The following is a 14,656-nucleotide window of genomic DNA, read 5'->3' on the forward strand; positions in this document are numbered from 1 at the left end:
AAGGAAGAATAAAATCTACAAATGAATTATGCATAAACAAACAAAGTAAAGACCATAAATTAAATATTGTAAGGTCCAGAACAAATTAACCGGTGACACTTTGACTGCGATGCCGCAGTGAGTTCAGAACCATAAGGAAACTGTTTCCTATCCTGACCATTCTTGTCTTTATGCATTGGAGTCTCTTGCCTGATGGTAGAAAGTCAAAAAGGATGCTGGATGGATGGATGGGATCCTTGATAATTCTAAGAGCCCTGTGTATGCAGATCGCCTGATAAATGTCCCCAATGGATGATAGGGAGGCCCTTATGTTCCTCTCAGTCGTTCTCAGTCCTTTGTAGGGACTTCCAGTCTGATGCTCAGCTGCTCCCGTACCAGAGGAGATGCAGTATGTCAGGATGCTCTCAATGGTGGTCCTGTAAATTTCAGTTAAGATCAGTGGTGGGGGGAGGGAGGGGTGAACCTTGCTTGCCTCAGTCTCCTTAGGAACTGGATGCGGTGCTGTGCCTTTATTCAGGGAGGCAATATTAAGAGACCAGGTGAGGTCATCCATGATGCAAACTCCCAGGAATTTGGTGCACTAACTCTCTCTATGGAGGAGCCATGTATGCGCCGAGTGTTGATTCATCTTTATCTTCCTAAAGTCCACAATAATTTCCTTGGTTTTCTCCATGTTCAGACTTCGGTTGTTTTTCCTCACACCAGTCCACAAGCTGCTCCACTTCCTCTCTGTACTCTAACTTGCCATTGTTGTTGATGAGGCCAACCACTATTGTCAACCACAAACTTGATGACATAGTTTGAGCTGTATACCGCAACACAGTCATGCATCAGCAGTGTGAACAGTAGCAGGCTAAGCACACAACTCTGGGAAGCGCCAGTGCTCAGTGCAATGGGAATACAGACATTGCTGCCCACACAGACTGACTGCGGAGACCCACTGAAGACAGTTTCCCCACCAGTTTCAGGGGTATGATGGTGTTAAACATCAAACTGGTCTATAAACAGCAGCCTGGCATACAAGACCCTATTTTCCAGGTGGGAAAGGACAGAGTGGAGGGCAGAGGCTATCAGTAGATAGATTCGAGTGATAAGCAAACTGGAAAGGGTCCAATGAAGCCAAGAGAAAGGCTTTAATGTGTTCCATGACCAGCTGCTCAAAGCATTTCTTAATGGTTGACGTTAATGCCATCGGACAATAGTCATTTAGACAGGTTACTGTCACGTTCTTTAGCACTGGATGTATTACCTAAACAGTCCTGCAATGTTGAGATTGTTCCTTCAGCAACCCACACAAATTGGTTTGGCCTGTTTGGCTGATGATTTGCATGTTGGAATTACCATAACAGGCAAGTGATCAGAGAGCCCAACTGCTTTATATGCACCTGGTATGTTAGTATAAACCAGGTCCAGTGGAACTTCGGCAGGACTCTTTTCAGGTTCACATGGTTAAAATCAACAGCAACAATGAAGACACCATCAAGGTGTTTGGTTTGAAAATCACTGATGGCACTGTAGCGCCTCACCGGCATTTGCAGGGTTTGACAATAGAAACAACTATCAACACAGTAATAGTGAACTCCCTAGGTATATAAAATGGTCTGCACTTCACAAAAACGAATTCAATCATCAGTGAACAGTGGGATGCCACTGTTACACCAGTTCTTATTTATGTAAACACAGATGCCACCACCGCAGAGTTTGTCTGAGATTGTTGGATTCCTGTTGAACCAAAATGTGCTGAAATTCTCCAGTTGGATTGCTGCATCTGGCATGATGTCCTGAGTTTCCATGAGAATCAATGTGCAGTTCTTCATCTCTCATTGGTTTAATCTCAGGCACTGGTAGTCAAGTTTATTTTCAAATGAATGTTTGCCAGAAAGAATGACAGGAGAGCAGGCCTGAAGGGCTTCAATCTGAGTCTCTCACGGATCCCAGTAAGCTCCCCTCCCCCCCCACACCTTTGCTTTCTAGTGCACCGCTTTCGATGGCATCTTCCATGGATGACTGTCACAGGCAATGGCGTGTGCCGTAAGCCCAAGCTGCGGAGCTTCTCAGTAGTCCAACAGTTTACTAACAAGTTGGAATTGCTGTGCACAGTATATGTAATAGCCAGCATGTCCCAAAGACATAAGATGAACTATTACACCAAGAGATTGAATGGTTGCTATGTCTGAACGTGCCATCATCTTAAACTTAAAGTGTTAATTAGATGGGCAAGACAGCACGGCTCATTGGGCCGGTACATAAATAAAAAAAAATAAAAAATAAAAATTCACATAAGCTTGCTTAAATTCTTCCGAGACACAAAAGTCTTTAACCTTGAAACTTGCAAGCAATTCAAATACTGTTGAATCCAACGCTTTGGTGTGGACTGAAGAAATAGCATTTTGTCTCTGGTGAATGTTTTTATAGTTTTACAGCAATTTTTGTCAGTATTGTCAGCACGAATAAAAACACGATGGAAGAACAGCTAGGTCATGTTGTACATCAGCTTTTTATAATTTATAACCATTTATAATTCTTCATCCTTGTACTTATCCCTAAAAAACTGAGCCCTGTGTAAACCATGATTGCTTCTTCTTTGGCAGATCCTCAGCATCAACAATGATTTGCTTGACTTTCTTCCACTCCAAAATGTGCAGGTGCTGCAATGGATAAGGCTGCTGTGGGAAAACCACTCTTCCACTTAAGGGGAAAGTGCCTGATAGCAGACAAGTGGGTTGCATATGAGGTGATGGGCTTCTCCCAGGGTTTATGCATGCTCCAGGTGCATGTGCAAAGTCCTCAAAAGTATCCCAATGCTCCTTCTCCACTTTAAGTCATGCATTGGATATTTCAAGCAGGCAGCAGAGACAATGCATTCCTTCAAGGAGGCTTTGAGCAGATCCTTGAGTATCTTCCTGGAAAAGTGTCTGCTTTGAGAGCCTGGTGTCAGACATGTGAACTATGTTGCCTGCCCAAGGTAGTTGAATGAATATAATTGGACTTCTCCCCTTCCTTTCCAGTCCTGAAGAAGGGTCTCACCCTGAACTGACAACTATTTAAGTTTTTTCGTAGATGCTGCCTGGCCTACAGAGTTCCTCCAGGGTGTGTGTGTGTGTGTGTGTGTGTCACTTTGGATTGTCAGCATCTGCAGACTTTCTCATAATTAGAATTTCAGTGCTGAGGATACTGGCCTGGGATGGCCCAGCATCTATGGAAGAGTACAGTTGATGTTTCAGGCCGAGACCCTTCATTTGGTTTTTACTGTTGATCTGCTTACTCTTCCAGGACATTTGGAGGATTTCACAGTATTCTGAATGGTTGCTTCACTGTCTTGTACAGAGATCAAGACACCAATGCAGAAGATTGAAAAAGCTGCAGTTGGTTGTAAACTAGCCTCCACAAAAGGCAGTGCATCAGAAAAGGCGGCATTCATCATTAAAACTGTGTACCATTTTGGGATCCTTATTTAAGAAAGGATGTGCTGACGTTGGAGAGGGTTCAGTGAAGAGTCACTAGAATGATTCCGGGAATGAGAGGGTTAACATATGAAGAAAATTTGACCGCTCTTGGACTGTACTCCTTGGAGATTAGAAGAATGAGGGGGGACCTCATAGAAACATTTCGAATGTTAAAAGGCATGGACAGAGTGGATGTGGCAAATTTGTTTCCCATGATGGGGAGTCTAGTACGAGAGGGCATGACGCAAGGATTGAAGGGCGCCGCCCATTCAAAACAGAGATGTGAAGAAATATTTTTAGCCAGAAGGTGGTGAATCTGTGGAATTTGTTGCCACAGGCGGCAGTGTAAGCCAAGTCATTGGCTGTATTTAAGGCAGAGATCGATAGGTATCTGAGTAGCCAGGGCATCAAAGGTTATGGTGAGAAGGCGGGGTAATGGGACTAAATGGGAGAATGGATCAGCTCATGATAAAATGGCGGAGCAGACTCAATGGGCTGAATGGCCGACTTCTGCTCCTTGTCTTATGGTCTTAAGGACCCTTGTCATCAAGGACATGTCCTCTTTTCATTACTACCACCAGAGAGGTGGTACAGGAGCCTGAAAACGCACACTCAACATTTTAGAAACAACTTCTATAGCTCCCTCATCAGTTTTCTGAACAGCCCATGAACACTGCCTCCCTTTTTACACTAATTATCTTTAATACATTCTTTTTGTATTTGTAGTGCTTTTTATGTATTGCACTGTACTGCTGCCATGAAACAATAAATTTCAGTGATAATAAACCTGATTCTGATACTTAACCTCTCATTCAACTTGTCTGGGTCACTGTGAGATCCTCCTCACACCTCATATTCCCACCCAGAAAGAAATATTACATGAGGTTATCTCATCTAATCATTGATAGAGATTATGAATGTCAGGAGGCCACGCTGTATAGTAAATTATTAATAATTACCTAAAATAACAAAAAAACTCCTACCTATCTGTCCAACAATTTTCAATCTATGTTAGTATATTACTATTAGTTGTACGTGGTTTAATTTTGCAGGACAAAGTTCAAAGTTAAATTTATTATTAGAGTACATACATGTCAAATCTATAGAATAGCAAACATGATCAATGGACAACAAACTGCAAATCTGGATATAAACAGTTAATAAACAAGCATGAAATAAAAAGACAAAAGAATCCTTAGTTGAGCTCTTTTGTTCAAGAGCCTGATAGTTAAGGGGTATTAACTATTCTTGAACTTGGTGTGCGAGTCCTGAGGCACCTCTACCTTCTACTTGATAGCAACAGTGAGAAAAGAGCATGGCCAAATCTAAATGCATTAATCAATGGCATGGTAGCGGAATACTATTAAAGCACCAGTAGCCAGGGTTCAATAACACTGCTACCTGTAAAGAGTTTGTATGTCCTCTCCGTGTCTGTGTAGGGGTTTCCTCCCACATTCCAAAGAGGTATAGGTTAATTGGTCTCATTGGCTTGTGGGTTGGAAGGGTATTACTGTGTTGTATTTCTAAATTAAAAAGATCTGTTGTTTTTGTTTTATATATTCTATCAACTACATTGCCAAATCAACTCTGGTAAATTTGTCAAATATATTTTCCTTTTCATAAGTCCATACTGACTTTGTCTATGTTTTAATATTGTCTATATTTAATACCCAGTTAACATTTTAAGAATGTTCTTTTTATTTATCTATTTTGTAGCACCTGCCTGCTCCTCATGGTGGTCATCCATTTGACTGGCTCAAACTATAGTGTGAGCACCTCCCTGAAACTCTGAACTATAATATTGCTGTATGTGTCACAGAGAGTCCAAGTGCTGCACCATGCTGCATGCCACCACAGTAACAGGCCCTTCCACCCCATTGAGCCCACACTGCTCAATCACACCCATGTGACCAATTAAACCACTAACTCTTATGTCTTTGGAACACGTGAGAAAACCCACAAGGTCACAGGGAAAATGTACAGACTTCTTACAATGACAGATTTGAACCCAGGTTGCTACCACTGTAATAGCATTACACCAACCAGCATGCCGCGCAGTGTGATCACATCCTTTACAAAAGATTCTAGCGTTCCCTCACTACTGATTTTAGGCTAAACTGAATGTAGCACCTGCTTTTTGCTCTCCCTCCCTTTCCTCAAGTAAGTGACGAATATCTATTACATGCCCACAGACTCATACATACGATTATTTTGACCCTAACTCATCTGGTTTTTACAAACAAGAGAAAATCTGCAAATGATGGAAATCTAAGCAACACACACAAAATGCTGGAGGAACTTAGCAGGCCAGGCAGCATCTATGGAAGAGTACAGTTGATGTTTTGGGCCAAGACCCTTCATCTGGTTTTTACTTTTGAACTGTGTAGACTGGCAGCAAAGGAGGATGAACTATGCTTAAAAGTGTGCTTCAGGTGAGGAATCACTTGTTTTCATACTGTGAGGCCTAGCATCAAGGAGGAGGAGCAGTGACCATTTAACATGTGGGCTTCAGGTGAGAAACTGAAAAAAAAATCAGCAGTGAATAAAAGGGAGGCAGGCTCTGCCACAGTACAAAGTCATTCCTGAGTTAAGGTAAGGTAAAATTCCCCCCCCCCCCCACTTTCTTTAGACCATTAGTTATTGAAGGTGCAGTAATGCCAGTCAGTGGAGTGGTATGCTTGGGTTCTCAGATATACAAGGTGAATGAATATTAAAATGTCCCTGATGATTATATCTACAGAAAATGCGTACAGCTGTAGCTCCTCTCAAGTTGGCACGTATCATGATGTGGCGGCTAGTCACATCAAAATTTGAGCCGCATGAATGAATAACTGCTAGGAGGAGCAGGCAGGTAACGTAAAAGTTCCCAGTAGCTGTTTCCTTCTCAAACAAATATACTGTTGGAGAAGGTAGTCTCTGAGGAAAAAATGACACCAGCAACCTGATCAGTGACATCATGACTGTGGTACAGCAAAGTCTAGCCAAGCAAAAGCGATCAAGAATTCTTTAGTCAGGGGCACTGACAAGCTTAAAGAATGTTTAACGAAGAACATCTAGCCTTTCATTCCTGGGATCCTGAGATCATTCTTATAAACCTCCTTGGACTCACTCCAGAGCCTGCAACCCTACACTTCACTATGCTGTGTTCCATCTGCCACTTCTTTACCCTCTCCCAATCTGTCAAAGTCCTTATATAAATGCCCTATCTCTACAATACCAACTGTTATGCATCTGTCTTGGTATTATCTTCAAACTTGGCCAAATATCATCAGTTCTGTCCGTCTGTCTGTTCCTTCATCCAGATTAATGTATATAATGAAAAACTGAGATCCCAACATCACCTCCTGAAGAACTCTACTGGTCACCTGCAGCCACCCAGTAAACACCCCCTTTCTCTCCAATGACTTCTGTCAGTCAAACTTGTATCCACATTAGTGCTTCACCTCTACACCATGGGCTCTTAACTTGTTTAGACCATAAGATAGATAGATAGATACTTTATTCATCCCCATGGGGAAATTCAACTTTTTTCCAATGTCCCATACACTTGTTGTAGCAAAACTAATTACATACAATACTTAACTCAGTAAAAAATATGATATGCATCTAAATCACTATCTCAAAAAGCATTAATAATAGCTTTTAAAAAGTTCTTAAGTCCTGGCAGTAGAATTGTAAAGCCTAATGGCATTGGGGAGTATTGACCTCTTCATCCTGTCTGAGGAGCATTGCATCGATAGTAACCTGTCGCTGAAACTGCTTCTCTGTCTCTGGATGGTGCTATGTAGAGGATGTTCAGAGTTATCCATAATTGAACGTAGCCTACTCAGCGCCCTTCGCTCAGCTACCGATGTTAAACTCTCCAGTACTTTGCCCACGACAGAGCCCGCCTTCCTTACCAGCTTATTAAGACGTGAGGCATCCCTCTTCTTAATGCTTCCTCCCCAACACGCCACCACAAAGAAGAGGGCGCTCTCCACAACTGACCTATAGAACATCTTCAGCATCTCACTACAGACATTGAATGACGCCAACCTTCTAAGGAAGTACAGTCGACTCTGTGCCTTCCTGCACAAGGCATCTGTGTTGGCAGTCCAGTCTAGCTTCTCGTCTAACTGTACTCCCAGATACTTGTAGGTCTTAACCTGCTCCACACATTCTCCATTAATGATCACTGGCTCCATATGAGGCCTAGATCTCCTAAAGTCCACCACCATCTCCTTGGTCTTGGTGATATTGAGACGCAGGTAGTTTGAGTTGCACCATATCACAAAGTCCTGTATCAGTTTCCTATACTCCTCCTCCTGTCCATTCCTGACACACCCCACTATGGCCGTGTCATCAGCGAACTTCTGCACATGGCAGGACTCCGAGTTATATTGGAAGTCTGATGTGTACAGGGTGAACAGGACCGGAGAGAGTACATAGGAGCAGGATTAGGCCATTTGACCTATCAAGTCTGCTCTGTCATTTCATCATGGCTGATCCATTTTTCCTTTCAGCTCTGATTTCCTCCCCCCCCCCCACCCCGTATCCCTTCATGCCCTGATCAATCAAGAATCTATCAACCTTTGCCTTAAACAGACATAAATACTTGGCCTCCACAACTGCCTGAGGCAACGAATACCACAGATTCACCACTTTCTGGCTAAACTTGTTGGAAATTCCTTATCTCCATTCTAAAAGGATGCCCCGCTATTCTGAGGCTGTGTTCTCTGGTCCTCAGGAAACATCCTCTCCACATCGACTCCGTCAAGGCCTTTCACCATTTGATAGGTTTCAATTAAGTCACCCCTCATTCTTCTGAATTCCAGTGAATACAGGCCCAGGGCCATCAAACGCTCTCAATTATGACAAGCCATTTAACCCTGGAATAATTTTTGTGAACCTCCTTTGAACCCTCTCCAGTTTCAAATGATCCTTTTTAAGATAAGGGACCCAAAACTTCTTCTAATACTCCAAGTGAGGCCTCACCAGTGTTTACAAAGTCTCAATCAGCCTCTTGTGCAACATTTTGTCAAATTCCTTCTGAAAATCCAAATAAATCACACCCACTGACTTTCATTTGTTTAACGTGCTTTGTTGTCTCCTAACAGATTTGTCAGGCTAGATCTCTCCTTAACAAAACCTTGCTGAATTTGTTAAACACACAAATTGCTAGAGGAACTCAGACAGCATCTATGGAAAAGTGTAAACAGTTGATATTTCAGGCCAAGATCCTTCCAGACTGAAAACAGATGAGAAGTCAAGGTAAGAAGGTGGGGAAAGAGGGAAGTAAGACATATAGGGGAGTAGGAAGAACAAGGTAGTAGCTGATAGGTGAAACCGGGAGAGGGAGGAGTAGTAAAGAACTGGGAAGTCAATTGGTCAAAGAGATAATGAGCTGGAGAGGACAGAAGACCATGGAAGAAAAGGGAGGGGGAGGAGCACCAGTGTGAAGTGATGGGCAGGTAAGGAGATAAGATGAGTGTGTGAACTTCTCAGCTCTTTACTTCAGCTCTCCCCCTCTCTCAGTTTCATCTATCATATACCACCTTGTATTACTTGCTCCTCTCCCCCACCTTCTTACTGACTTCTCATCTCTTTTTCCAGTCCTGAAGAAGGGCCTCAGCCAGAAATTTCGATGCTGCCTGGCCTGCTGAGTTCCTCCAACATTTTGTGTATATTATTTTGATTTCCAGCATCTGCAGATTTTCTCTTGCTGAATGTGCTATTTTATCATGTATTTCCAATTACTCAGAAATTGTTTCTTTAATAATGGACTCTAAAATCTTATCAGCCAGCCTATAGTTTCCTGTCTTTTGTCTCCCTCCCTTCTTGCAATTTTCCAGTCCTCTGGGGCCCACTCTAACTCTAATTCCTGAAAGATCACCATTAATGCTTCTTAAATCTCTTTGCTATCTCCTTCAAAAACTCTGGGATGTAGTCTATCTGGTCTAGATGATTTATCCCATCTTTAGGCCATTCAGCTTCCCCAGTAGTAATGCCAAATGAAGGCCACAAACTGATCAGTCACGATCTTACTAAATGGCAAAGCAAATTGGAGGGACCAAATAACTTACTCTTAAAGTGCAAACACGAGGAAATCTGTAGATGCTGGAAATTCAAACAACACACACAAAATGCTGGTGGAACACAGCAGGTCAGGCAGCATCTGTAGGGAGCACTGTCGATGTTTCGGGCGGAGACTTGCTGTATTCCACCAGCATTTTGTGTGTGTTGATTTACTCTTAAAGTGTACCTTTCTGCCTTTGTGTACAGCTATAGCAAAAAATCCAGTGTTTCTTTGGGAAATAACGATATAAAAATAATGACTGATTGTCATATCTGATGACAGTTAGATTTGTGCAGTTCTGTTGTGTGTTTGTAGGTGGCTGCTGAGTCCAAATTGTGAGCAACAGACGTCCACAAGAAGGACATGCAAAACTGGCAGATCTGGAAGTGGAACAGCTGCTATTGCTTTCCTTCTTTGTTGGGCAGCGATTAGTACTGCTTGGCATCTCCCCTCCAGGATGTTGTGAGCAGTTCTAGCCTAAGCTCACTGGCCACTCTGGTTCTGCACACTCTGTCCTTGCCATTTTGGTACCATCCCACCGTGTGTAACTTTAGCTTTCATGCATCCCAGCGTGTGTAACTTTAGCTTTCATGCAATCTTTGAACCACTTAAAGGGCCTATCTCAATTTTTCTTGCCCAGCAAAAGCTCACCATATAGTAGATATAATGTAATACTGCCAAGATATAACTCTACCCAATTTCTTACTTTGTTGGAATAGTACTTATTTAAAATGCAATATTGTGCAGAAGTCTTAAGCACAAGTAAAAAAAAATCTGTAAAGGGATGATGCTTTCAAAAATAATGAAATGAAACATTTCTAAATATCAAAAGAATTATTATAAACAGTAAAGTTAAAGAAACACTAATTCTAATCAATATTTCGTGTGACCACCCTTTGCTTTTAAAACCGCATCATTTTTTTTTTAGGTACACTGTTGTGCAGTTTTAAGAAACTTAGCTGGTAGGTTATCCAAGCTTCTTGGAGAACTTGCCACAGTTCTTCTGCAACCTTAGGTTGTCTCGCTTGCTTTTGCCTCTCCAGGTATTCACAGGGTCTCAATTTAGTTTAGATCAGGACTCTGTGGAGACTATACCATCTGAAACCATATGAAGGATCTTGGGTGGTTAAGACTTTTGCACAGTACTGTAAATGGAATTTGGCATGCAGAAAAAAAATCTATTATTTTTGAAGTAGTGTAACAGTTCACTTCTTCCCAAATCAAAGCCTGCTGACTAAAGAAAAGCTTATGTATTAATCAAATGAAAAGTAACCTAGAAACATTTTGCAGAGGAGTTTCCAATCTCAACAGGCCACCACTGTGCAGTAACAAAACTGATTCGCTACGAAATTATCACGTTACTTCTATATCACTTCAAATAAAAAGGCTTAACCCGAACTGCAACATTATCACTATCAGGAAATTCACTGGAACTGGAACACTAGTAAGTATAACTTGTACATTAGTTTAACTTTAAACACAAGAGATTCTGTAGATGCTGTAAATCCAAACCAACACACACAAAATGTTGAAGGAACTCAGCAGGTCAGACAGCATCTATGGAAATAAATGAACAATTGACATTTCAGGCTGAGACCCTTCAGCAGGACTGGAAAGCTAAAGGGAAGATGCCAGAATAAAAAAATGAGGGGAGGAGGAGGAGTACAAGCTAGAAGGTGCTAGGTGAAACCAGATGATTTCCCCTGGGCCATCTGGTTTCCTCCCACAGTCCAGAGATACTGGGTAGGTTAAATGGTTACTGTAAATTAGGTTAGGGTTAAATCTGGGTTGTGGGGGGTTGCGGCTTGAAGGAAGGGCTTATCCAGCGCTGTTTCTCTAATTAAATAAACAGGAGCGGGGCGCAGGGGGAGGTGATAGGCAGATGGGGAGAAAAGGTAAGAGGCCAGAGAGGGAAATGAAGAGGGAAGGGGAGGGGGAGATATTACCAGCTATTGGAGTAATCAGTGTTCATGCCATCAAGTTGGAGATTAGATTTGCTGTCATCACAACCACTGAGGGTTGCGTGCAATCCAATCTCATCAGTAGGTAGCCATGATCTAATGCAAAACTTGCAAACTGGCTGACTAGAAAGAAATTGGCAACATACAATCACCTTTACTGACTGACCACTGTTTAATGCTACTACAGTGACATTTTTAATGGTTCAAACGGGAAAACATGGTTCTGTTCATGCAATCCCGAACAATATTTAAGATCAGAGCGATTATGATGTGACTTTTCATATATGTTCTTACATTATTTTAGCATCAAGATGACCTGTTTTTGTTTTGACATACAACGTACATCACCTTTTTTTAAAAAATACAGATGTAAGAGTTGTGTTTATTCTGTCTTTTTATCTCACCTGTAAAGCCACGGCGGAGTAATCTGGATGTTGTTGAGTGGATTGGCTAGTCTGGGTGAGTTGGTTCGGGGCATTGCTGGTGTCCCAAATGTTCGGTGGAGGTTGTTGCAGATGAGGTGGTAAAGGTGGCGGTGGTATTGACGGTGGTGGTTGGTGCTGATGGGCAGGATACTGCAGGACTGACTGCAACTGCTGCTGGTGCATTTGCTGCAACTGCTGCATCTGCTGGAGATGCTGCTCCCTTAGTGTCTGGAAGTTAGACGTTAAACCGGTACTAGGGACCGGCGGGGGTACGGTGGTGGGACCAACAACGAGCCCCGGGGCCGGTACACGCGGCGCAGGAAGGAGCGGCGGCTGAGCAGCCCCGCCATAGTATGGAAGGTGCGCCCCTCCCCCACCATACCGACCCCATGACGGATACATCGAGTGTAAACCTTTAGCCAAACGCGTTCAACCAACGAAAATAACTCGATGGGTGCAAAACGTGCCGGATGTTATCACAATTCTGACAGATTGCGCTGTCGAACTGGAGTCGAAATATTCGACGACAGGCAGTCACTATTTCAGACTCTCCTTCATTCTTCCCTGACGAGCGCCATCACAAACAAAATGAAAAAAGCCGACGGCCTGGCGTCATCGCGTCACGTACGCGGTTTCGTAACACGCTCGACGTCGAACGCCCAACGTCGGACCTGACGTCGCCAAAGCACGTTGCCATCCTGCTTGGCTCAGCTTCAGCTGACACGGAGGTTGGGTGGCACATGGAGTTCTATCCGGAAAAATGTGAAGTGATTTACTCCGGAAGGTGGAATTTGATAGCAGATTACTAGGCTAACGGCAGGATTCTTGGCAGTGTGGAGGAACAGAGAAATGTTCCTCAAGATTTTTTGATCCCTCAAAAGTTACCGCTCAAGTTGATAGGGTTGCCAAGAAGGCATATAGTGTGTTGGGATTCGTTATTGGGGGATGTTGCAGCTCTATAAAAAATGGTTAGACCATACTTTGGAGTATTGAGTTCGGTTCTCGTCACCTCATTATAAGAAGGATATGGAAGTTTTGGAGACGGTGCTGTCTGGAATAGAGAGCTTGTCTAATGAAGATAGGGCTTTTGTCCTCGGAGTTAAGGAGGATGAGAGGAGACTTAATAGAGGCGCATAAAAGGCATAGAGTCATAGAAAAGTACAACATAGAAACAGGCCTTTTGGCCCATCGAAACCATGCCAAACCTTTCAAACTGCCTACTCCCATTGACCTGCACCAAGACCATAGCCCTCCATACCCCTACTACCCGGGTACCTATCCAGACTTCTCTTCAATGTTGAAATTGAGCACGGATGCACCACCTGTGCTGGCAGCTCATTCCACCAGTCTCAAGATGCTCTGAGTGAAGAAGATTCCCCTCACGTTCATCTTTAACCTTTCACCCTTTACCCATGACCTCTGGTTGTCTTCCCACCCAACCTTGGTGGAAAAAGCCTGCTGGCATGCACCCTATCTATACCCCTCATAATTTTGAATACAGTACCTCTATCAAATCCCCTTAATCGTCCATGTTCCAAGGAATAAAGTCCTAATCTATGCAATTTTTCCTTGTAACTCAGGTCCTCTGGACCCAGCATTATCCTCTTAAATTTTTTCTGCACTCTTTCAACCTTATTTACACTTTTCCTGTAGGTAGAAGGCCAAAACTGCAATGACATTACTCCAAATTAGGCCTCACTAATGTCTTGTATAACTTCGACATAACATCTTATCTCCTGTACTCAATACTTTGATTTATAAAGGCCAATGTCCCAGAAGCTTTCTTTATAACCCTCTCGACCTGTGATACCTCTTTCAATTGAGTTATGGACCTGCATTCCCAGATCCCTTTGTTTTACTGCGCTCCTCAGTACCTCACCATTCACCTTGGTTGGTCTTAATAAAGTGTAACACCTAGTATTTGTCTGCATTAAATTCCATCTGCCATTTTTCAGCCCATTTTTATAGTTGGTCCAGATTCTGTTGCAAGCTATAATAGCCTTCCTTGCAGTCCACTACACCCTGAATCTTGTCATCTGCAAATTTGCTGATCTGGTTAACCACATTATCATCTAGATCAACCTCACACATTTCCCTGCAGCCCTCCACTAATTGCAGGCCTACAGTCAAAGAGGCAACCATCTGCTACCAATCACAAACAAGAGGAAATCTACGGATGCTGGAAATCCAAGCAACACACAGAAAATGCTGGAGGAACTCAGCAGGCCAGGCAGCATCTATGGAAAAGAGTACTGAATTAAATAGACTTTATTTCTTACATCCTTCATATACATGAGGAGTAAAAATTTTACATCTCTGTCTAAATGTGCAATGTGCAATCATAGTAATTTATAATAAATAGAACAGTCAATGTAACATAGAATGCACTCAAATCAGCGCGAGTTCATCAGACTGATGGCCTGGTGGAAGAAGCTGTCCTGGAGCCTGTTGGTCCTGGCTTTTATGCTGCCATACCGTTTCCTGATACCACAGCAGGACTGCCGAAGGGTCTCGGCCCGAAACATTGACTGTACTGTTTTCCATAGATGCTGCCTGGCCTGCTGAGTTCCTCCAGTATTGTGTGTGTGTTGCATTTACTACCAATGTCTAGATCAGGGATGGCCAACCTATGGCACATGCATCAGAAGTGGTGCATTGGATGTTTAGAAGTGGCGCATTGCACCCCAGCGATTAATAATAAAAAAGCTTACTCATGCAAAAATATTAACCAAAAGTAAGTATGCTGATGATACTAAGGTAGGAGGTGTT

General features: G+C 42.8%; 1 protein-coding gene across 3 annotated transcripts in view; it reads right to left on the reverse strand.

Annotated features, from left to right (window-relative positions):
* ylpm1 (YLP motif containing 1) overlaps positions 1–12,498 on the reverse strand; it is a 171,370-nt gene extending 158,872 nt beyond the window's left edge. For all 3 annotated transcript variants that reach the window (XR_012098162.1, XM_073039240.1, XM_073039239.1), the window contains exon 1: positions 11,867–12,498. Coding sequence is in view for 2 of the 3 variants with exons in the window: in XM_073039240.1 (XP_072895341.1) it covers positions 11,867–12,289 (423 nt within the window). In the remaining variant the exon portion in view is untranslated. The remainder of the gene's footprint in view (positions 1–11,866) is intronic.
* Between the last annotated feature and the right edge of the window lie 2,158 nt (positions 12,499–14,656).

This window comes from Hemitrygon akajei, chromosome 3 (genome assembly GCF_048418815.1).
Source record: "Hemitrygon akajei chromosome 3, sHemAka1.3, whole genome shotgun sequence".
Taxonomy (NCBI): domain Eukaryota; kingdom Metazoa; phylum Chordata; class Chondrichthyes; order Myliobatiformes; family Dasyatidae; genus Hemitrygon; species Hemitrygon akajei.